Source organism: Periplaneta americana, chromosome 12 (assembly GCF_040183065.1).
Source record: "Periplaneta americana isolate PAMFEO1 chromosome 12, P.americana_PAMFEO1_priV1, whole genome shotgun sequence".
In the NCBI taxonomy this organism is placed as follows: domain Eukaryota; kingdom Metazoa; phylum Arthropoda; class Insecta; order Blattodea; family Blattidae; genus Periplaneta; species Periplaneta americana.
The window spans coordinates 157,369,063-157,393,989 of record NC_091128.1 but is presented as its reverse complement, the minus strand read 5'-3'; the positions used below and the strand labels follow the sequence as shown (position 1 = coordinate 157,393,989).

General features: G+C 37.6%; 1 protein-coding gene across 3 annotated transcripts in view; it reads left to right on the top strand.

Annotated features, from left to right (window-relative positions):
* Positions 1 to 24,927, top strand: part of NFAT (NFAT nuclear factor) — a 223,267-nt gene that overhangs the window by 178,530 nt on the left and 19,810 nt on the right. The window contains exons 4-9 of one of the 3 annotated variants that reach the window (XM_069842351.1): positions 10,221 to 10,357; positions 11,876 to 12,155; positions 15,221 to 15,411; positions 17,783 to 17,964; positions 18,263 to 18,453; positions 20,128 to 20,266. In XM_069842351.1, the coding sequence (XP_069698452.1) occupies positions 10,221 to 10,357; positions 11,876 to 12,155; positions 15,221 to 15,411; positions 17,783 to 17,964; positions 18,263 to 18,453; positions 20,128 to 20,266 (1,120 nt within the window). Of the gene's footprint in view, positions 1 to 10,220; positions 10,358 to 11,854; positions 12,156 to 15,220; positions 15,412 to 17,782; positions 17,965 to 18,262; positions 18,454 to 20,127; positions 20,267 to 24,927 lie in introns of all 3 variants that reach the window. The other 2 variants (XM_069842352.1, XM_069842350.1) reach the window with 2 other exon arrangements.

Sequence of the window (24,927 nt, the reverse complement as noted above, 5' to 3'; positions counted from 1 at the left end):
TGGATACAATAGCAATTAAGGAACATGTTACAGGGATTACCCTTGCATAATGTATACTTCCTGGACCAAGATAGACATAGTTTAATTATTTGGATACAATAGCAATTGAGAAACATGTTACAGGGATTGCCCTTGCATAATGTATACTTCCTGGACCAAGATAGACATAGTTTAATTATTTGGATACAATAGCAATTAAGAAACATGTTACAGGGATTACCCTTGCATAATGTATACTTCCTGGACCAAGATAGACATAGTTTAATTATTTGGATACAATAGCAATTAAGAAACATGTTACAGGGATTACCCTTGCATAATGCATACTTCCTGGACCAAGATAGACATAGTTTAATTATTTGGATACAATAGCAATTAAGAAACATGTTACAGGGATTACCCTTGCATAATGTATACTTCCTGGACCAAGATAGACATAGTTTAATTATTTGGATACAATAGCAATTAAGAAACATGTTACAGGGATTACCCTTGCATAATGTATACTTCCTGGACCAAGATAGACATAGTTTAATTATTTGGATACAATAGCAATTAAGGAACATGTTACAGGGATTACCCTTGCATAATGTATACTTCCTGGACCAAGATAGACATAGTTTAATTATTTGGATACAATAGCAATTAAGAAACATGTTACAGGGATTACCCTTGCATAATGTATACTTCCTGGACCAAGATAGACATAGTTTAATTATTTGGATACAATAGCAATTAAGAAACATGTTACAGGGATTACCCTTGCATAATGTATACTTCCTGGACCAAGATAGACATAGTTTAATTATTTGGATACAATAGCAATTAAGAAACATGTTACAGGGATTACCCTTGCATAATGTATACTTCCTGGACCAAGATAGACATAGTTTAATTATTTGGATACAATAGCAATTAAGAAACATGTTACAGGGATTACCCTTGCATAATGTATACTTCCTGGACCAAGATAGACATAGTTTAATTATTTGGATACAATAGCAATTAAGAAACATGTTACAGGGATTACCCTTGCATAATGTATACTTCCTGGACCAAGATAGACATAGTTTAATTATTTGGATACAATAGCAATTAAGGAACATGTTACAGGGACCCTTGCATAATGTATACTTCCTGGACCAAGATAGACATAGTTTAATTATTTGGATACAATAGCAATTAAGAAACATGTTACAGGGATTACCCTTGCATAATGTATACTTCCTGGACCAAGATAGACATAGTTTAATTATTTAAATACAATAGCAGTTAAGGAACATGTTAAACCAATTATCTTTGCACCAAAAACGGATGCTCCCTCGACCAAATGGTCGTATTTAATGTTTAATTACTTCATAGTTTCGTCTAGTGTGTTATGCGATTGCTATAACTGGGTTGTCCTATCGCTAATTGTTTTAATTTATAACGGTAGGTCATGACTGGTTACATCAGCTTCTTGTCTATGCGGATGACGTGAATATGCTAGGAGAAAATCCACAAACGATTAGGGAAAACGCGGAAATTCTAGTTGAAGTAAGTAAAGTGATAGGGTTGGAAGTAAATCCCGAAAAGACTAAGTATATGATTATGTCTCGTGACGAGAATATTGTACTATTGGAACTATAAAAATTTGAGATTTATCTTTCGAAGAGGTGGAAAAATTCAAATATCTTGGAGCAACAGTAACAAATATAAATGACACTCGGGAGGTAATTAAACGCAGAATAAATATGGGAAATGCGTGTTATTATTCGGTTGAGAAGCTTTTGTCATCTAGTCTTCTGTCAAAAAATCTGAAAGTTAGAATTTCTAAAACAGTTATATTACCGGTTGTTCTGTATGGTTGTGAAACTTGGACACTCACTTTGAGAGAGGAACAGAGATTAAGAGTGTTTGAGAATAAGGTTCTTAGGAAACTATTTGGGACTAAGAGGGATGAAGTTACAGGAGAATGGAGAAAGTTACACAATGCAGAGCTGCACGCATTGTATTCTTCACCTGACATAATTAGGAACATAAAATCCAGACGTTTGAGATGGGCAGGACATGTAGCACGTATGGGCCAATCCAGAAATGCATATAGAGTGTTAGTTGGGAGGCCGGAGGGAAAAAGACCTTTGGGGAGGCCGAGACGTAGGTGGGAAGATAATGTTAAAATGGATTTGAGGGAGGTGAGATGTGATGATGGAGACTGGATTGATCTTGCTCAGGATAGGGACCAATGGCGAGCTTATGTGAGGGCGGCAATGAACCTCCGGGTTCCTTAAAAGCCAGTAAGTAAGGTCATGACTGACCGAGTATATAAGGACTCGCGCTCAGAGGGGTGCAGGTTGGGGTTTGTTATGGTCCACAAGTAGTGCTGAAGATGTTGCTTTGCTGTTATCCAGTATGCAGTGCTGTGTACTATACGGAACTGTTGCCTATTAAGTACTGTATATACATAGACGGAGAGAGGACCTTTTGCTTGGGGAAGGGGGGGGGGGCAAAGCAAAACCATATAATCTCCATATAACGAGTTATGGGGGACATCATTTACCTCTTCCTCCTGTTATAGCTTGACCTTGGTAGGCTACAATATATCGGAATATGATCATTTAATAAAGGTATTTTCTCAGGGCATGTTTCTTACAGTGTTACATCCATATCCGCGATGTTTCGGACAGAGTTGTATAGGGCTTCAACTGTAGGTCTACTGTATAAATTATGGGGCATAACTTAAAATAATCTCCCTCTTTTTTCTCTTTCGTACAGAAACACGTGCATACATCAATAAAACTACGTAATAGTGCTACCAGAAACTTTTTATATGAAGCTTACCTTCCTGAAGATATCATATGAAATATAAACTCTATTTTATTTAATCTCGTCTTTAAGTTTACACATTATACTGGGATTATTGTGTAGTATGTTATTCATACATCTCCAAGTGTCGGCCTGAACACCTGGAGACTTCTAACACTTGAGTACAGAAGCAATACAGTGCTTCCATTCCTCAAATGAGGAATTTTCATCATTTTACTAGCTATTTGAAATATTAAATTAATTATAATTCATTAAATTAAATTAGCTCATAAATTAAGTTACTACTTTACCTTATAGATTTATCTAAATTTAAATAAATATGTAGTGAAGAATATTGCTGGAGAACCTTTTAAGTGTAGTGTAAATATTTGTCATTTAAATTTATGTATTGTATTGATTAAGGCTGGTTGAGTGGAAGAGAAGGCCTTATGGCCTTAACTCTGCCAGCGAAAATAAAACATCATTATTATTATTATTATTATTATTATTATTATTATTATTATTATTATTATTATTATTATTATTATAGGAATTCTTAAACATTTAGAAATTTAAAATAAATATTATAGTCCAGACACATGATCTGAAGACATTAATTCATAAATTTAAGCACAGAAACTTAATCATAAACAAAAGCAAAAAAGATCTTTTGAATTCAGTATTTTCTAACGTTAATAAAAAAAAAAGTTCAGATACGTTTGGGGGGGGGAAGTGCCCCCCATGCCCCTCATAACTCTACCTATGTATATATAATTTCCGCAGTGATCACATCATGTCTCTAGAGTGGTTTGTTATAATTTTTAGGGTTATCTTCAGTTATTCAAGTAGGTTTTTCCCCCCGTGTGTGTGGTGTGGGAGAATATCGATGTTTCGCCGGTTATTTCAATTTAATTTTGTAACGCGTATATTGCTGATTAAATTAAAAAAAATAAAATACACATTTATTCGTAAAAAACGAAAGGAAAATTGCTATTTCTACAATATATAGAGACCTCCTTTTGTGACACCAGGGGCCTGTTTCTCAAAACTCACGGACTAGTAATACTAGTCTGTACAGTAGTAATATTAGTTTATTTTACAAGTCTGTGTTTCTAGAAACTACAAGGGTAAAGTAGTAGTTACCAGTTCACAGACTAGTAATATTGGTCGATTTCACCAGTTCATAAGTGATTCTGTTTCTCAAAATGCTAATCTAGCATTCAACAGGAATATTCCTACAAGATTCTAAAGACTGGTGATTTCTATATTATCAGTTACCAGTGACAACCTTTCTCAGATAATCAAAACAAAATATTTTATTTATTTTTTAATACATGTGCAAGTGATTCCGATTGAAGTGATGAAGTTGTTGTGAGAAGAGCTAAAACTATATCGAGAAAGAACAATTATTATTCCTTTACGGGAGCATTTATTTAAATATAATGAACAGTTTAGGTAAAGTGCTGAAAAGTTTGGAGTCAGCCTCGGTAGCGTATTTGGTATAGCGCTGGCTTTCTATACTCGAGGTTGCGGGTTCGATCCCGACAAAATTCCGGCACACCGGTGACGCTGATATAACCTCTGCAGTTGCGAGCATCGTTAAATAAACCATAATTTGAATTTTGAAAAGCTTGGAGAGTTCTTAAATATAGTGGAACCTGCCATAACAAGACATATAATATAAGTCATGCATTATCAGAAAAGCTTCAAATACAAATTGCTCTACAAATTTGGATGTTGATTATTTGCAATGCCATCAGACCAGCAACACATACATAATATTTTCCTAATAATGTAATACCAATTCATCAACTGCAGTGAATTTTGCTGGCTTTCCTCCTCCACTGCCAGGTCTTCTGGCATTGTCAACTTTAGCCTACTAATTAAATATAAAACTGAAAAAAAAAATTAGCGAGTTTTTCATTAAGTTATAAGTGGCATTCATGTCGGCAGTAGACCCACTAACTACATAATATGTTTATATTATGATACCACAGTCTAGTATATACAGTCACGAAGCTCAATATGTAAATATGCATCCACAGATAGTTGCTAACCACTAGGATCGCTAATATCGCCTCATTATAGAGTACCGAAATAGTACCTGCTCAGTCTATTGTTCCTAGCACCCTCACAACTCAAGCTTCGTGACTGTATATACTAAGACTGTGATGATACTGTGAACTTGAATTGGTATTCATCAAAGTTGCTTTCTTAATGTTGGGCCAGTAAGTGTCCCTAACGTATGCATAATCTTTGTTCTGAGGTATCAGTTCCACAGCCTTACACATTACATCTTTTGTCTATTCGTTTACATTATAATGTTTTCTTATTGTGCTTGAAAAAGCACCGAATAGTATATCCTTTGATTCATTAATCATATTAAGTATAGTTAATTTGCTTTCAATTGATGGAATTTTAACCGAAAAGAGAAATTAAAACCAAAACACAAAAAAATTAGCCTTCTGACCTCAAATAACAATACCTATCAATGACTATAAACAAATGAACTCAATCAGCTGACTAGTGAAAGAGATAATGTGACTAGTGAAAAATTGTCACAAGTTACTAGACGGGTGAAATAGTTTGAGAAACAGAATCTACTAGAGCTGGTGAAATATACTCTGGTAACTAGTAACTGGTGAACTACTGAACTAGTATTTTTGAGAAACAGGCCCCTGGTTACAGTGTGAGTAAAATACAGCAACTTTTCAGAAACAGGAAAAGGCCTCTGATTCGCATACAACTTAACTATGACAGTCGTTCTATAAAAAATAGATGTCTTTAGGACACTACTGAGTGCTAAAGTTCCGTAAAGGGAAGTGACTACGAAAAAAATACTATTAACAGCCTTAATTCCTTAAATTTGTAAAATAGAATATTGAATGTGAACCTTGCGTACATCGAATACATAATTGAAATCCATGATCTCTCAGTGTAAGCATTAAGCATCGAACAGAGCGGAAGAGGTCCTTGGTGACCTACAACGTGAATGTGGCTATCAAGGTCTTTAGTATTTAGTGCGCAGTAACATAATCTACATGTAGTTATTTATTTTAATTGTTACTGACATGAGACCGGAATTGAAATATTTTTAGTACCACGAAAGAAAAATTAGAATACATTTTTTTTTTTGTTAAATGCTAGTGAATTGAATTGTTGTATAATAGGCCTACGGGATAAGCGCGATTCTTCATTATGCTTGAATGTACGTCTATTACAGTAACAAATAATACGACCGAATGTTTCCAGATTTAATTTTGAATCCAGCGCATTGCAGTCTTTTGGCATGTTGCCAGCATTGGCTCAAAGTTTATCCGTGGCAGGAGAATGTAGGCGGCTGTTGAATGGAACGGAGAAAGAGTAAACCGGCCTGTTCCAAATCATTAGTACATGGCTTACAAAGTGATTCATTCTTTAGCTTCCTTCATCAAGACTGTGAGTGTTAGGAAATAATTTTATCTCGTCGGAAAAGGGAGGAACGTAGCCTGTGCAGGAACTTCGAATAAATTTGAAGTGCTGGCAATAAGTTTGGCCATACTGAAATGCTGAGAAAATTACAAGTTTACTTTTGTGATACTGTAACGTCTGGCATGTAGGGTATTCTCCGAATTCTTCGGTTTTCATAACATCCGTACTGCCATGTCATCGTAAAATAGGCGATATAACATTGACTATAACGCTCGTACACCAATGGAGTGTAAAGGCTGGTTCACAATAAACCGGAAACGAGAATCGGAACGAAAACGAAAACGGTAAAATTGTTAAAATGTATACATTTAAATGTGAGCATTCACAATTCACGAAAAGCTTGCCGGAGCCCGAGATCGGGAACGGAGAGTTGGCCAAGTTTCAACTTTGGCGTTCACGTTTTCGATCACAGCCCACTAGATTTATTCTATTGCCATCTAAAAGCTATTTTGTCGTCGTATATTTTGTAGCAAGAAGTCCATGTCATAACCTATGCATTATTTTGTTCTGTGCTGTGCATCATGGAGCAAGTTTTATTTGATGAGATTCTAATATTGAAATCCTCACGTTTACGATAAGCGGCGCGCCTCGTATAAAGATGAGAAAATGAAGGAGAATACGTGGCTTTCAATAGCTGCATCTTTGAATACCGATCGGAAGCGAATCATATTTTATTACTGTATTGGTTGTATTACACATTTCACTAAAGGTATCCCCGTAACATACCATGAAGGCACTTGGGGGGGGGGCATGGAGGTAGAGCCCCATGCTTTCCATGACCTCGGCACTAGAATGAGGTGGTGTGGTCGGCACCACGCTCTGACCGCCTTTTACCCCCGGGATAGACCCGGTACTCAATTTTATAGGAGGCTGAGTGAACCTCGGGGCCGTTCTGAAAGTTTGGCAACGAGAAAAAATCCTGTCACCACCTGGGATCGAACCCCGGACCTTTCAGTCCGTAGCCAACTGAGCTACCCGGCCGCCATTTACAGTACCGTACCTAATGAAATGTTTCAGTTGAAATTTCGAAGTTGGTTAACCTGTGTTTATGTTGGCTGCCTTGTTCTCATGAGAGAACGCATTGGTCAGTTATATACAAATAACATCAGAATGCGTAATATCGACTTCACATATCGTTATTGACATACTTATCGATATGCATAGTCGTCTACGTTCTCGGTTTATTGTGAATAAAAAATTTTCATATTCACGTCCTCTGCTTCTCGTTTTCATTCAGGTTCTCGTTCCCGGTTTATTGTGAACCAGCCTTAAAGCTGGGCTCCGTACGGCGCGTTCGGATTTTTATTCCTTGCATTATTTTAAATGGAGCATCGCTCACTTGGCCGTATCGTCTCTGTCCGCATGACCGGATTCCGTTCAGAATTCTGGCGAGAGAATTCTAAACGGATTTCCGTACGGTCCAAAATCGTAATAAGGAATGTCATGGCAAATATATGGACTGCGAGGCATCCAATCGCGGTAATATTGAAGGCATAATGAAATGGATGACGCGAAGGTTAGTTTATCAAGTCCTACAGTATGAAAAGCTTTATAATTTATGAATTATAGCAATGTAATATGGAGAAAGAACTTATGGAATGAGATTGGGAAAATACTAAATTAACCAGGTATGTCCTTCATAGTTTATTTAAGTTACAGAGCTATTCATTTTATTTCCGAGTTCAGTTCAGAACACTCAACGAGTTAGAAAGAGAAAGATAGTCTTCTCTTTCTAACTCGTTGAGAACACTACAATGAAATAATGCGCTCTAGCGGTAAATTACAGCACTATTTGATGTTTAATTCGGAAATGCGGACAAGTGAGCGATACTGTAATAAAAATCCGAACGCAACAAAGGAATGTTTTCCGGTAAGTGAGCGCCTACTTTAAGGATCGGTTGAAATTTAATCACTCAAAGCCAAACTGTCAACTCCAATCTTGCCGCACCTGATGCGCATTTGTTTAATATCTTGTCGCACCTGATTTTTAAATGTTAAATAATCTCATTGTATCCTCAGCCACGGCCGACTTGATTCTCTGCATCACTCACAAGAAAACAGAAGACAGACACACACACGTTCAAGCTGACACACTCTTATTATTCTTCTTCTGTGTTTATATTTGCACAAAAAAGCAGATCATTTCTCGTTCGTGTGAATGTTTCTGTTACACCTTGTCATTCAGTAAAGCAAGTGGTAGTGATAAAAGAGAGACAAAAGGTGTTTACGCGAACCACGCACAATTGGTATTTAGAGTTTAAGAGTTATTTTATTTATTGTAATATTCCAATTTTCTTCGTCTTTTAACAGACAAAAGGCTGAATCTTGACTCCTTCGACGAAGCGAAAACGGTCGTTTAACTCGCCGTAACTCGGAAATCAGTAAAGATTTTGAGTAGTAATAACTTTTAGTTTAATTTTTTTTTTCATTATTTCTCTCACTTTGCCCTCCTCTAACGTGAAAAACAAAAAAGTTTGCCGCTTGATAACTTCTGAAGGTCTAAATGTCTATTTTGAATAGATCACTTCGAAGTTACCATTTTTTCTTTCTGTTTCAAAAAAAAAAAAAAAGATTTTCATATCAGTTTTTTTTCTGCTTTCCTCAGACATTCACCTATTAATCATAAAAATTACAGCGCGATTGATTATCTTAGGAGCTACAACGCTGTGGGAAACTGATTTCTGCCTCCCTCCCTTTGTCTCCGGTATCTCACATGAGACGTCACTCTCTCGCACAAGCCATCTATATTACAACGTCGCAGCGATCTCTGATTGGTTTTCCTTATATGCAGGAGATTTTCCGCGGAGAATAATCGTACTTGAATAATTTCGAGGGAAAAATTGTTCCGGAGCCGGGTATCGAACCCGGGACCTTTGGTTTAACGTACCAACGCTCTACCACTGAGCTACTCGGGAACTCTAACCGACACCGATCCAATTTTTCCCTCTATATGCACAGACCTCAAAGTGGGCTGACAACCGTCAAGCAACCAACTTCGAGTGCACACTAACTCCGTGTGACTTAAATTGTGGTTTTCTGTTAACGAACAGTGACGTGTATTATGCAAATCAAGATTTCAGGTATACCTCCCTGTAAAGTTGATTTGAATAATTTCGAGGGAAAAATTGTTCCGGAGCCGGGTATCGAACCCGGGACCTTTGGTTTAACGTACCAACGCTCTACCACTGAGCTACTCGGGAACTCTAACCGACACCGATCCAATTTTTTTTTCCCTCGAAATTATTCAAATCAACTTTACAGGGAGGTATACCTGAAATCTTGATTTGAATAATCGTACTTGTCGCCATTTTCAGCTTAAAAAGTCTATCGTCACCAAACAAAAGAATTTTCAGTTTGTTCGTAACAATCAGCAGCTCGCTACATGCAACTGTTGAACGAAATACGCACATCCACTGGATGGCTTTCAATTTCTGCATGCATTCTCATTTTTAGTGGAAAAAGGCATGCAGAATTGAATGCGTTCGTTCAGCCTTGCATGCAGAATTGAATGTGTAAAGTTGAAGGAAAAGTTTATCCGTGTAGATGCAATTTTAGATCATGTTAGTTCGGTTGTCATGCAATTTAATTAATTGTAGAATTTCACACAGCATGAAAAGTTTAATTAATATCCATTGCTTTTGCTATGATAAAATGATCAAATTTTTTGATTGGTGCTTTATGGTACCTGATTTAGTGAGTCGCTACTTCTAGGTGAATTTGAATGCAATGATGCTGATTGGCACTCACAGCCCACAGACTATATCTTACAATCTAGTCCAGAGGAAACATTTGTTTTGTGTTCAATAATTGTCACTTATTTGGAACGCGAACCAACTCTACATCGCTGAGTGCTAGAAGCTTATTAACGTAAGCTATTTTGTGTGGTAAAGTTATACTTTGATCATAAGGACAGCTGATACTTTTCTTTGTTTTGTAAGACGAGTGTATTTGTTTCACACATTCAGGCTTCCTGGGCACACGAACATTCTGAAGTCAAACGCAAGAAGCTGGAGATAAAATTAGAAGCAGACGACGCAAACGACAACTTCTCATTTCCAGAAACAATGAGCAGAAGAGACAAGCGAGGAGAAGAATCAGACAGGTTTGTACCAAACACAATGTAGTACCCTGCTGGTTAATAATTTACTCTCAGAGACCACTTGCCGAAGAATTTTTGGGTTTGAAAGGCGTATTAAGATGTTCCGAGATTTTGTAATGTAGTTCATAAACATGTATTATACAATATATTTTGCATTGAAAATTTAGAGCAATATTGTTCCAAAGCCTTCACAAAACTGCACTGTAATGGTAACTAAGTAACAATAAGTGCACTGTAATGGGTTTATTTCAGTATGTTGTTGTTTTCTAATGCCAGGCGTTTGACAGTAAAGTCATTTGACCTCTTGCACTCCAATATTTTTCAACGATATTGTCATGGTCAGCCACTGAAGCACAGATTTTGTGATGTTCCGAATCCATTTCTTGCTTTGAGTTGCACAATGGGCAGATAGGGGACTGATATATTCCAATTTTGTGCAGGTGTTTGGCCAAACAATCATGGCCTGTTGCCAATCTAAATGCAGCTACAGATGATTTTCGTGGTAAATCGGGAATTAACTGTGGATTTTGATGCAGAGAGTTCCATTTCTTCCCTTGAGATTGTGTTATCAAATTTTGTTTGTTGAAGTCTAAGTATGTAGATTTAATAAATCTTTTCACAGAGTAATACGTAGATTTAGTAATATGTCTGTAAGTAGCAGTGCTTCCCTTCTTTGCTAAAGCATCCGCATTCTCATTTCCCAGGATTCCACAATGGGATGGTATCCATTGGAATACAATTCTTTTATTGAGTGATATTAATTGAGAGAGCATTTTAGTTATTTCTGCTGTTTGAGATGAAGGTGTGTGTTTAGAGACTATTGATAGAATAGCTGCTTTGGAGTCTGACAATATAACTGCATTCTTAAATTTATTGATGTGGCATAGAAGATTCCTGAGACTTTCACTTATTGCAACGATTTCTCCATCAAAACTTGTTGTTCCATATCCAAGAGATCTATAAAGTGAGAAGAGACAGCACGTAACACCTGCACCGGCACCTTGTTCTCTGGAGATTAAGGATCCATTGATGTATAAATGAAGCCAGTTTTGTGGAGGGTACCTAATATTAATTGTCTCTAAAGACAATTGTTTCAGTGTTTACTTCTGATTTCAGCATTTCTTCTGTTAAATTTAGATTATATTCTATATTTAATAGAGTTAAAGGGTTTGGTTTAATTTATAAGTTTTCTTTTAAATTCGGGATATTGATTTTCTGTTTTAATTCTTGAACCATGGATATGAAACTTTTTCAGTATAGTTTTATGTTATGAAGAATGGTTTCCCTAGCAACAAGTTTCTGTGTGGGAATTCTAACTTTCAAGGCCTAACAACAATAACTGTAAATACAGCAATAAACACGATCGTGCAAAAATGGTATTTTTAGTTATCCTCTTTTGTGAGTCATCAAAATATGGGCGTGATACCACAGCCTCAGCCTAGGCTGTGCGATTGTATCGTATGTTCTAGAGTTGTAATACCTAGTGATCTGTTATGAAAGGGAGGTGCTGGTTGTTAACAGCAGACTGGCACCAACCAATGGTGAGCCTCTTGGGCCCGTGGAGACGTCGCAGACAGGGATGAATCGAACACACACCCGTCCGCAGGCTATCACAGGTCGGCGATCAGCAGCATCAGCAGGGGTGTCCCTGACAGCACAGTATGTGGCAATGAGCCGCGATGGCAAGACTCAGCTGCAGATCCTGTGCCAGCCTGAGCAGCAGCACCGAGCGAGGTACCAGACGGAGGGCAGCCGGGGCGCTGTCAAGGACCGCACTGGCAACGGCTTCCCCGTCGTGCAGGTGAGGAGCAGAATGCATGATTATTGACAAGTAAAAAGTGAATTAGAAGCGATTTTTTTTCTCTTCTGACTAGTGTTTTGTTTTTTGTTTTTAAAGAAATTTTCTTGTCAGGTTTCGTCACAGCTCACTTTGAGAGTGCAATGAGTATAGTCAGATTTGTTTTCATTCTCTACTCATGTACTTCTGTCCCTCCTCCTCGTTGCTTTTTTGTTTATTTTTACGTTCTTGTTAGCTCTCTTCTTCTTCTCTTATTTCCTCAGTCCCTGCTCATTTGATTCTACTGCTCTTGTTCCTGCAGTTCCTTCTCTTCTACTTCTGCTTCACTTATATCTTTCTTCTGCTCTTTTTAGTATTCAGTTGGGTGTCCTTTTCTTCTGATCCTCATTTTCATCTTCTGCTTTGTTTGTTCCTCATCTCGTTTTCTTCTTCTCTATTCTTGTACTCTTCTTCTTCTTCTTCTTCTTCTTCTTCTCGTCTCTTTTTCCGTTTTATTGTTTATCGAGTGATAACATTGTGTTATGTAACAGAAGTGGCCAGCTAGCTGACTTTTGGGAGCTGCAATCTAGGTGACGAACTTTGAAGAAGGCCACACTTATTTTTCAGGTGTTAAAAATAAAAATAAAACCCATTGCAATAGTATTATTAATTGAGAAACTTGTAGGTTAGACCATGATTAATTGATTAAATTTAAGTACATCACTGAGCATTACAGACAACACAAATTACATCACACTTCTTTGCTTGAAATTTGGTCGATGACCAGTTACGGCAGTTCGAACTAGCCTACTTAAGTGTTCATCACTTAGAAAAGCTCCAGGCTTAGATTTAATTAATTTAAGTGTTGAATACAATGATTCACACTCAGAGGTTGTCCCAAAAAATGGAGATAACTCTATCAGCACATTCTTTTAATTTTGTTCAGGTACTTGTTTCCAAAATTCTGTGGTTGGACAGCTGCTTACTTTAGTTGTAGCTATTTCAGTCCTTTATTCCTTCGTCTTTTTTAATAATCTCCAGTACCTCCAGCTCTGCAGCTGCCATAATAACCACAGTTGGCCTTGAAACAGGGCAAGCATTTTTCATTATTTCAACAAGAAAGGGATCTTCCAAAAAAAAAAAAAAAAAAAAAAAAAAAAGCACACATAGACATGAAATTACGTAAAATGCACAGCTTCAGTTAAATGTACAGATCTTACAATTATTTTATCTCTGCCTCTGTGCAATGTCACATTTGCAGTGGGAAGGAAAGGAGACAGTAGAAAGGTTGTAATGCTCTTTAATATGCTGACTCACACGACTAAGATAAGCCACATGAAATTTAACAGTCATTGACCAGTAGAGATAAAATGTAAGACTGTAGAACATTGAGACAATGCTAAGTGGGCATATAGGGACCGAGGGGTGTGGTTTTGTTTTGTTGAGCTTCAAGACAATGCTAATTCATTTAAAGTTTGTGTGACTGTAGTCTGCATATATTTTCGTTTGGTTTTACTTATTTATAATTTGACGTTACTATTATTTCATTCGTATTTGTGGTGGTGTGGAAGAGAAGGAATAATGGCCTTAACTACACCAGAATAAATAAATAAAGACAAATAACTATATATAGATTAAAAAAAAAGTTGAACGTAAGGCATATGATATGTTTTCTTTCGGGTGCCTGATGTACAGCTGTTTTAAATTGAGTTAACTCTGGTAGGCATTTGGCTAAGAAGTTCATTAATTCGTGTAAGTAACACTATGTAAAGATTCATGTTTATGGACGAGAGAAGCTTAGTAAAGACAATTCGCTTTGGTTGTCTATAGTTGAGTTTCTGAGATTTTCGAAAAGTCTGATAACCAGTTTAATTTTAAAAAAAAGAAGCAAAAAGGACAACCCCGGCAACGCTGGGTGTTTTCAGCTAGTAACCAATAAAAAAACTCCCATTCCTGCATGTGCCCTTTTTATATGTGTGCCTGACTGACATTTCTTCTTCACCTTCATTTTCCCTTCCTCTTCTATCCTCTTTGTTCCCAATCCATTTCGTTGTTGGTCCACTTCTTGACGACGTGGTCCCTGTTCTTTACAAAACCTGAGATAAAGTCTTTAGTGTGTTGTATTACACGACAGTGAGAAAACTTTTGTTCCTCTCATTGTTCAGTTTTAGCACAGTACACAAGTGTTGTTGTTTTCTAATGCCAGGTGTTTGACAATAAAGTCATTTGACCTCTTGCACTCCAATATTTTTCAAAGAATATTGGAGTGAAAATGGCAAGTTACAGCCGATTTAAGTGAACACCATATTTTAACTTTTGGTGGCTACTTCATTCACACACAACCCCCAGAATGTCTGGAGGACCACACCTGCTGTTGGTCGACGGGTCCATTGGACCTATCTGGGAGATCTTGTTGATCTGCCATAGCAGGTCAGCACTAGGAACAGAAAAGCAGAAAAAGGAGGAAGGAAAGGGAAATGAACCCCTAGGCCTTGAATGTTGTCGGGGTTGAAGAAAGTAAGAGTTCAGTCAGAGGACTGGATAGGAAAGGGTAAAGAGGGAATTAGGTATTGAATAGAGAAAAATTATACCAATTTCGGCCATTAACTCATCAGGTGACCAGTGCTAATGGATGAGTAGCCCCTCCCTTTAGTTCAGCTTGTAAAATTATGCTTACTAACAGCTGCACCACGGGAAGGTAGGGATGGGACATTGGGTATTTGTCCAGGTTGGTTCCTTAAAGTGAAAGGCGTATATAATTTTAGATATATTAGGATTAATGATCAAATAGAGAATAGCAAATGAAATGTAGGAGAAATACTGAAGGGGAGATTGAACAAGTAACAAAAAAGGTACATAGTGTAATTGGGAGTATTTGTGTAGACGTGTACTGCAAATAATGTGTTACTGTAAGATGTTAATGGTGGCACCGGATACAGAAATGTGAGGTACACCATTATATGTAAAGAAGTGCTGTGACCAAATATATCATATATCATATAGAAAAAATTAATGACAGTCACAATGTTCACTACAAATATTGAAGAAATTAAAGAGATCACACACAAGTATCTTCTGTTCTTTGACAGCTGGTGGGCTACAATAAGCCAGCGACGTTACAAGTGTTCATCGGAACAGACATGGGACGGATTGCACCGCACATGTTCTACCAGGCGTGTCGTGTGAGTGGCAAGAACTCCACACCCTGCGTGGAGAGGAAGATCGACGGAACAATTGTCATTGAGGTGGACTTCGAACCTGCGAAGGACATGGTCATAACGTGAGTACAGATTAAACAGTATACATTTCACGTAATAACTGAGTTGACAGGAGGAGTCAATGTTGCCAAATCTTGAAGTCAAAACACACTGTGGTCTGTTTACTGTGCTCCAACCACAAGAAAGTCTCCGCCGGATGAGACGAAAGGGAGTAATGCTGTGAATGAATGTTGATGTCATAAGGTCACACACGTGGGTACTCGTATCTCTATTGGCTCTCTGTCACAGCACAAACAATAACATTGATACACACATGTTTATACTACCCTAGTTACAAAATTAGATCACTGTTAATCTCCTGGTCTTTTAATCTCTTCATACAGGAAATAACAAATGCAGGAGAGCGCATGGTTTTTAAACTGACGTTATAACGATAATATTATATATTATCTACTTCGCTCCAATACATGTCACAATAGTAAGCACATTCCTTTCACGGTTGATCTCCTGGTTGGAGAACAGTATTAATGTGAATGGAAATTATCTCCATCATGGTTTGCACAGTATTGTGCAAGTAGTATTACATTATAAACAAAACCATACACATAATAGTAATAATAATGTTAGCTCACTAGCATTGCTATATAGTCTGATCCGTCTGGGTATGGATGTTGGATTTATTTATTATTATAAAGTTATTATACTAGTAGGAAAAATTTATTGCTGGTCATATTATGATTAAAAGATGGGAGTTTCCATACATGACAATCAACAATGCATAATCTGAAAGGGCAAATGAAAATCGTAGATGATTAAAATGGCTACTACAAATCAACAGCGGGCACAATGTGTTCTTTGATATGCTAAAATTGAGAGTGCTAAAAGAGTTCAAAGGGAATTTCGACGTGAGTATGGTGTGCGTAATGTACCTAAATACGATTCCATAATGTTGTGCTATCGAACATTTGTAGAAACAGGTTCTGTGATAAAAAAGCATGCACGAGGTCGCAGGCGAAACCCAGTAAGAGAAGCAGCTATCTCTTGGCTTGGCCCCCAAACTCCCCATATCTAACCACTCCTGTCTTCTTCATGTGGGGTTTTGTTAAAGACATTGTCTATTCACAAAAATCCAGGAACATTGATGATCTGAGAGTAAAAATTACTCAAGCTTTACAACAAATCACCCCTCTTATGTTACCAACGGACACGGGCTGAAATGCATCACCGTTATGAGTTGTGCAGGGTGCGCAATGGGGGTCATGTTGAGCTCTAAGGAATCTCCTACCTTTCAGTGTTGTATGCATAAATAAGGTTCAGTAGTAAATGTTTTATGGTGTTTGTATTTTATCCATACCCACACAGATTATCCTGTATTTTTCAGGAGTGATACATTTGAACCGGAACGTTTTATCATTCACCCTCTTTTTTTTTTTTTTTATGGACACAAGGTTGTGGAAGTGACTTAGCTGTATTTTGCATGGGGCGGGTTACAGTAAACAAACTAATAACATGTTCTATTACTACTGTTATGTTATTGTTGTTGTTTAGTCAACTTTTATTATTATTATTATTATTATTATTATTATTATTATTATTATTATTATATTGGTTTGTACTTTTATCATTAAATTGTTTATTTTGAAAGATTTCACTACAATAGTTACTCAGAACTATGGGAAATGCCTGTTATTATTCGGTTGAGAAACTTTTATCATCCAGTCTGCTGTCAAAAAATCTGAAAGTTAGAATTTATAAAACAGTTATATTACCGGTTGTTCTGTATGGTTGTGAAACTTGGACTCTCACTTTGAGAGAGGAACAGAGACTACGGGTGTTTGAGAATAAGATTCTTAGGAAAATATTTGGGGCTAAGAGGGATGAAGTTACAGGAGAATGGAGAAAGTTACACAACACAGAACTGCACGCATTGTATTCTTCACCTGACATAATTAGGAACATTAAATCCAGATGTTTGAGATGGGCAGGGCATGTAGCACGTATGGGCGAATCCAGAAATGCATATAGCGTGTTAGTTGGGAGGCCTGAGGGAAAAAGACCTTTAGGGAGGCCGAGACGTAGGTGGGAAGATAATATTAAAATGGATTTGAGGGAGGTGGGATATGATGATAGAGAATGGATTAATTTTGCTCAGGATAGGGACCAATGGCGGGCTTATGTGAGGGCGGCAATGAACCTCCGGGTTCCTTAAAAGCCAGTAAATAAGTAAGTTACTCAGAAAAGAAAAAAGTCAACTCTGGTCACAAGTTCTAATGGGAACATAATATATGTCAGTTGTACTCGTACTGAATGGCTGTGAGAATGTCACACTACAGCATTCAAGTGTTCGCCAAAGATGCACATGTGGTCGACCCTCTTGAGTGATAAAGGTGGAGGAACAATAATTTGTATGCATGTTTGTTTGTTATATTAAAGGTGTGACTGTGTTGGCATCCTGAAAGAACGCAACGTGGACGTGGAACACAGGTTTCCAGATCACTCCGGCTCTCGCACCAAGAAGAAATCGACACGATGTCGAATGGTGTTCCGCACTGCAATCACAAACCCCGATGGAAGCACAGAGACTTTGCAAACCCTGTCACACCCCATCGTCTGCAGTAAGTATAGTGTGGTCGTTCTTATTTCTGGCAGAGCTGACTTATTGGCTGTTCCACATCAACTGGTGTAATTTGTCTGCTGTGATCAGCTGACTACGAAGTTTTTTAAATGCACGTTTTCGTAGTATCATCACATGTTATCACAGCGAAATAAACGAGAAATGTGATAAGGTCCAGGGAGAATCTATGAAATGAGAATGAAATGAGGGAGATCTCTTGCACTAGCCCTGTAAATCTTGAGTGATTGAAATGACAGGAAGCAGACTTACAGTGCTCACACTTCCGCTTCTTTCAACAGCCCAACCTCCGGGTGTCCCCGAGATCTGCAAGAAGTCTCTGACCACATGCCCTTGTACGGGAGGCATGGAGCTGTTCATCTTGGGTAAAAACTTCCTGAAGGAGACACGAGTAGTGTTCAAAAATGGTGATACGCCTGGGGAGGCAGCTTGGGAAGAAGTCGTTCACCCAGACAAAGAATTCCTCCAGGCAGTATGTATTGCATTAACTGTGTATTTATGTGGCTTTTAGCTCAGAAGTTCAGTGGTTCCCAAAGTGTGATTCGCAATCCTGTGAGGAATTTTGTAAAGAACTGAGGGAGGTCCTGAGATAATTTACAAAGTAATAAAAAAAGACTCCTCATTAACATACATTTATTTTGTATTTGGAAACATAAACAACGTTGAACATAAAATAAAAAGATAAATGTTTCAGTAATAAAGTAAGAAATAATGAATGTGATAAATGTGCCTGTTTTTCAGAAAGTAGCTTGAAAAATTCTCTACAAAAATTTAGCAACGTGCGCCACTAAATGTGGCCTCGTCTGAAGGGGCCCATAAACTTTGTTTTAAGATTTATATTTACTTCATTTTGACTTCGTTGTTTCAACTTCTGTTTTTCTATATATATTTATGCTCGACCATGCCGAAATGTAGTAATTATACACCTGGTAGTAGCCCTTTAATGGACCTCATTAAAGTACACCTATTCATTAAAGTTCAATTGTTCCACCAATCAGAAAACACCATTGTAACAATATGAAAGCGCAAGTATCGATTATTCTCGGATATGCAATCGAAAGACAACAATAAATCACCTATATTTGAAATAAAGTCAGTTCTGTTACTACAGGGTGGGTGGGAAGTAACTCCCTATTGTAATATGGTTACAAATCTGTTAATATTTATTCTATTTGACTGGAACAAATTTTGCTTTGTAGTTTAACATGGCAGGAGTCCTATGGATTAACTTAAAACTCCACATATGCTCCAGCATTTTCCACTAATGTTCGTAACCGGCGAGGGATACTTTCAATTGACTTGTGCAGAAATTCCTGTGGTATGTTATTGAGGACTTGGCGTAGACGATCTTCCAGTTCATCCCAAGTTCGTGGTTTGGTGCGATAAACTTCTTCCTTTGCCCAACCCCACAAAAAGAAGTCGCACGGGGTGAGGTCGGGACTCCGTGCTGGCCACTCATGCGGACCACGGTGACTCAACCAACGTCCTGGGAAATGTCGGTCTAACCAGTCACGGACGTTGAGTGCAAAATGTGGTGGGGCTCCATCTTGCATCCAAATTAGATCATTGATATTATCCCAAGTGGAAACAATTGGCCAAACTTCATCTTCCAACATGGCTAGGTACTGTTCAGAGTTCATGGTGTCTCGAAGAATGAACGTATAATAATTAGCGTTAATTGTAAATAATATTCACCTAAATTGAATTTGTCATCTCGTTTTTCAATGTCAAGGTCAATGTCGACATTTGTTCCTCGGGAAAAAATCAATACTTTCGCGTCTGCGCACATCTCACAATTTACGAGGTATTGCACAAGGTCAGTTCCGTTCCCCAGTCAGATAACAATAACATGAATACTGATGAATAATTTCAAGTTAGAAATATGGTCGAGCATAAAAAGTTGTATGAAACTTGACTATAATGGTAATTAAGACGCTAGTATGAAAATTATGAAACTCGCGCTCGTTTCATAAACATACTCGCGTCTTAATTACTATCATTATAGGCTCGTTGCATAATGTACTATTATATTTTTATGTTTATATCATTAGATTGTCTTTGTCCCCATAACTCTATAAATATATATCTGCAATTTTTGTATTAATATTGTAGTTATAAGTGAACATTGGATGTGTACTTCGTGCAGACTCACTTGGTGTGCGTGGTTCCGCCGTACCGGAGAGTGGATCTCACGGAGCCGGTGACAGTGAAGCTGCTAGTGACGTCGAGCGGCAAGCTGAGCGAGCCCCACACCTTCACCTACACCCCCATTTTGCAGCAGCCAGGTAGGCTTTTGAGGGGACAGCCGAGCTTCTCTTATGAGCGGACAGCCTCGCTTGCAGCTTCTCACCAGGCAAGGTGAAACTCGGTCGGGGCTTCTCTGCATGAGTGAGTTGACACTTCATCAAGGGATTGTGTTCAGCTTGGTTTAGTTTGCAACAAATTTAGCCTTCAGTGTTTAGTGAGAACACTCAACTAATATATTAATACTGACTAGTTGTGGCTGCGTGCATAACCTCACTGCACCCTTCCTGGTGTGTACTCTGCACCTCTGATTAATCATGGCAAACAGATGGGGTTGGTGATTCAGTCGAGGAGTCTTAGAATTACGAAATTAAGTAAGTACATCGGTACTTGTGTAGCCTCCGTCGCACAAACGTTGAAGAATATAATTGCAATGTGACTCTCATATATTTCAAAAAGATTTGAAATTTAATATATCTGTAAAAGTTACGTGGGTTAGCTTGTTGCAAGATAATTAGGCCATGAATAATCACTCAGGCTGTCCGTTCGATGTCAAAATGCGTGAATGTGGAGAAGTCTGTATGTGTTTGGGTGGTGAGAACAATGTTGCCAGCACTCTAATATTCACTTGTGTATATCTCGGTTTTAAATGTGGCCATTTGTTTAGCTGCTTGTTAACTACTGTTCTCAAGAATTGTTTAAAGTATTGTTATGTACTGCAGTCAAAATATTTTCTGTTTCCAAATTATTGATCTCTGACCAAAAGTGTAGTTTACGTAACTGGCAATGTTGATGACAAAACCCATATAAAAGTTTGTAAACCATTTATGACAGCGAGTTTGAAGTCACGATTGCTGATAGCTGTCATGGTGGATGTTACTGATTCTGGAGGCAAGCACGCATTGTTACATGTGGGTGAGTGAGAAGAGTACATGCGGGAACAACGTGTGTGTGGTGGGCACGTGGCATTCATATGCTGTGCTTGCCTCGTCATTTGTAAGAAGTGGAGATCGAGGTTCCCCTTGAAAATATGTAAAGTAATAACAAATTATAATTCCATCAGTTGCTGAATACTGCAATAAAAAACTTTAAAGTACTTTTGTAGATCTTGTTCATTGCTAACAAACCACATTTCGTTGATTGGGAACTTCGATCTAAAATATTGTCAGATTGGCGTAAGATTGCATGGATAAAAAGAAATAAGTAATAACAGCTGTGATTCATTGAGAAAGCTTCAAGCATAAGGTGTTCATGATTTGTTTTTAAAGATTTTTTTCAAATCACAAGCATTGCCAAAGCTTCTGTAATTTGTACTTAACTACTTGAAAACTGAATATAAATAAGAAGAAGATAGTTTGCTGAATTAACTTTAATTACAAGAGATATTAAAACTTTTTTTAATAGTTTTACGCCAGTAGCTGACAAGTATTTTTTAACATGTGTTTTGTGTAACTTTTCTATGCGTCTGCTTGTTCCCCTCGCAGCAGAATTACAGGAAGTAATTGCTGATTGGAGTTGGCGCCACTTGTCAGGCGAGCGCCAGGGGGTGCACCTGGGCATCACCCGCTAATAATTCAGGTTCTGTCATCATGGTGACTACTACTACTACTACTTCTACTAATATACATTACCACACACACACACACACACACAGTCAAGTCATAGCATCAGTCCCATGGCACGTGACAAGTCATTGTCTAAATAACACCCAGCAGATAAGTTGCTAGATTGTGTACTCTACTGAGAGGTTCTTTACAAATGTAACGTGCCAAGACTTCTGGAATCCCACTCTAATTGGCTACACCATCAACAAATATTGGGGAATGTTAGTAAATGATTGCAATCAGTGCATAGTTGCGTAGTCGTGTTGTGAATGTGAGGGTAATCTTGAACAGCGAATTTTTATATCCGAGATATTCATCAAGCATCTTCGTGGAGAAAGTGTAACAGAAAATTTTGTTGGAAATTCCCAGTTTCTCCAATTTCTGACGAAACAACAAACAGTAACAGCATACCAGTTAGTGGCGAATCTGAGAGCAACAGGAGCCGCCGTTAGTCTGTCTAGTACAACAGGCAGAAGTATAAAAACTTTCAGCGCATCAAGTCTCAAAACAGAATAAAATCTGAACATTTCATATGAAGAACTCAGCCCGGTTTCGAAGAACATTCTCTGAAATAAGAACCACACATGCAGTCAGTCTTCATTTCAAGCCGCTGCTGTGAGTAACAGATTTGTTTCTGTTGTGAATGTGTGTTACAACATTAGAAGGCAACTGCCGTGAGACGTGGCAATGAGTGACATTTGTAAAGAACCTCTCTGTAGATGTCATGAAGCTGGTGCGGCAGGAGAACATTTCTAACTGGAAAAGTAACCAGATGATGTATTTATTTAGCTTTACACACTAAATGTTTCTTACCACAAGTCCACTTTTCATACATTAGATTCTAAGCTAGTGTTCATGTTGTACAAATGAGTGTATCTGCAAATACATCTCTCCTTCTGTTATGCGATTAAAAGAAGTTGATTTTACCTTCGATATGCAACACAACACGAGAGTGAGAAAGTGTCTAGAGAGTTTAATGAGATAACAGAACATTGCACTTGTGTAGAGTATGTTGAAAACTTTAATTTGTGGATTTTGTTTTGTACTGGGTGCTTATTCAAGATGATGACTGTCTTGTTGGTCATGGCAACAAGAATAATATTATGCAAATCTTAGATATTGAATGATGTGTCCTCATTATTTCCGCCAATGTGCCTGCTGTAGCAAAAATGTTTGTTGCTCCACAAGATAGCATTGTTCAATTTGGCACATGGAAGCTTGATAGGCATAGAATGGAGAAACGAGTTTTGTATTCAGCAGTGAGTATGCACCAAAGCAGGACAAGAAATCTGTATACTACTGTAGCAGGACTTTATTTTTATTTTATTTATTTATTTTTTTTTCAATGAGAAAGGTAATACTTAAAAAATTGAAAAGACAGAGTTTCCAGATATTTTATGATAGCATACTAAAGAATGAACTTACATAAATTGGAGGCAGAGTATCATCAGTTGCATATAATTAATTAATTTCAAGCAAATTTGTCTTTTACGAAATAAAATTGAAAATAAAAGACTTCAAAATAAGTGGAGAATAACAAATATTGATTGTTTTTTCTTTTAAGAAAAAAAAATAGTAGAAAGTTGGAAACACCATTTACCTCAGTAACTTGAAATGTTAAAAAGAAATGTTCAACAGTCAGATTAACAAAAAAAAAGAAAAAAGATGGTTTTTATTTTGTTGTTGACTGTGTCTTTTTTTCTTTTGCTTTGTAATAATTACTCCTGCCTTGTTTTTTCTGTCCACAGTGTGGCAGCTGTAGACGGGACGTGCCGCAGCGAGGCATCTCGGTATTCTTGTGAATTTTCAGGCTTGATCGTGGAATGCAGAGCAGAAGCGATAATCCCCCTTGAATGCTAGACTGGCAGTGCCTCGTGCCGCGTGAATGTGTGTGGCTGCCTTGAGTTTGTGCTTGTCCTTGCCTTTGTGTTCGGGGAGGGGGGATTCAGATGGTTCTCATTCTGTGGGTGGGGGGTGCAGGGATTTTGAGTGGATGCAGTGGCCGGCAGCCTTCCCATCTCCCACGATCCTACAAATGCAGGGGTCCCCCAACTCATTAGTGTTTTCACTGTACGTACTTGCGGGTTCAGATTAACACTGTAGCATGCTTTAATTCTGCTGATTGTTTTCGAAGAGTATCTCTCATGAAATAACTGTGACTTACTGTACTGCTAATGATCTTCTGCGGTAGAGATGCTAGATTGCTTTACATAGTGAGCAAAAAGTAGTTTTCTTAGCTGAGAAAAATATTCTGTGAGGCGTTCCTCAGATTTTCAGTCCCAGGTCATGGGAGTTAGAAAAACTTAAATAATACTCCTTGAATCAGTATTCAGGTGGAAAAACTTAAATAATACTCCTTGAATCAGTATTCAGGTGGAAAAACTTAAATAATACTCCTTGAATCAGTATTCAGGTGGAAAAACTTAAATAATACTCCTTGAATCAGTATTCAGGTGGAAAAACTTAAATAATACTCCTTGAATCAGTATTCAGGTGGAAAAACTTAAATAATACTCCTTGAATCAGTATTCAGGTGGAAAAACTTAAATAATACTCCTTGAATCAGTATTCAGGTGGAAAAACTTAAATAATACTCCTTGAATCAGTATTCAGGTGGAAAAACTTAAATAATACTCCTTGAATCAGTATTCAGGTGGAAAAACTTAAATAATACTCCTTGAATCAGTATTCAGGTGGAAAAACTTAAATAATACTCCTTGAATCAGTATTCAGGTGGAAAAACTTAAATAATACTCCTTGAATCAGTATTCAGGTGGAAAAACTTAAATAATACTCCTTGAATCAGTATTCAGGTGGAAAAACTTAAATAATACTCCTTGAATCAGTATTCAGGTGGAAAAACTTAAATAATACTCCTTGAATCAGTATTCAGGTGGAAAAACTTAAATAATACTCCTTGAATCAGTATTCAGGTGGAAAAACTTAAATAATACTCCTTGAATCAGTATTCAGGTGGAAAAACTTAAATAATACTCCTTGAATCAGTATTCAGATGGCCAGGTTGAGCACCAATGTGTTAAGTACAGTGAAACCTCTCATTTACGGACATCGAAGGGACGTAACAATCTGTCCACATT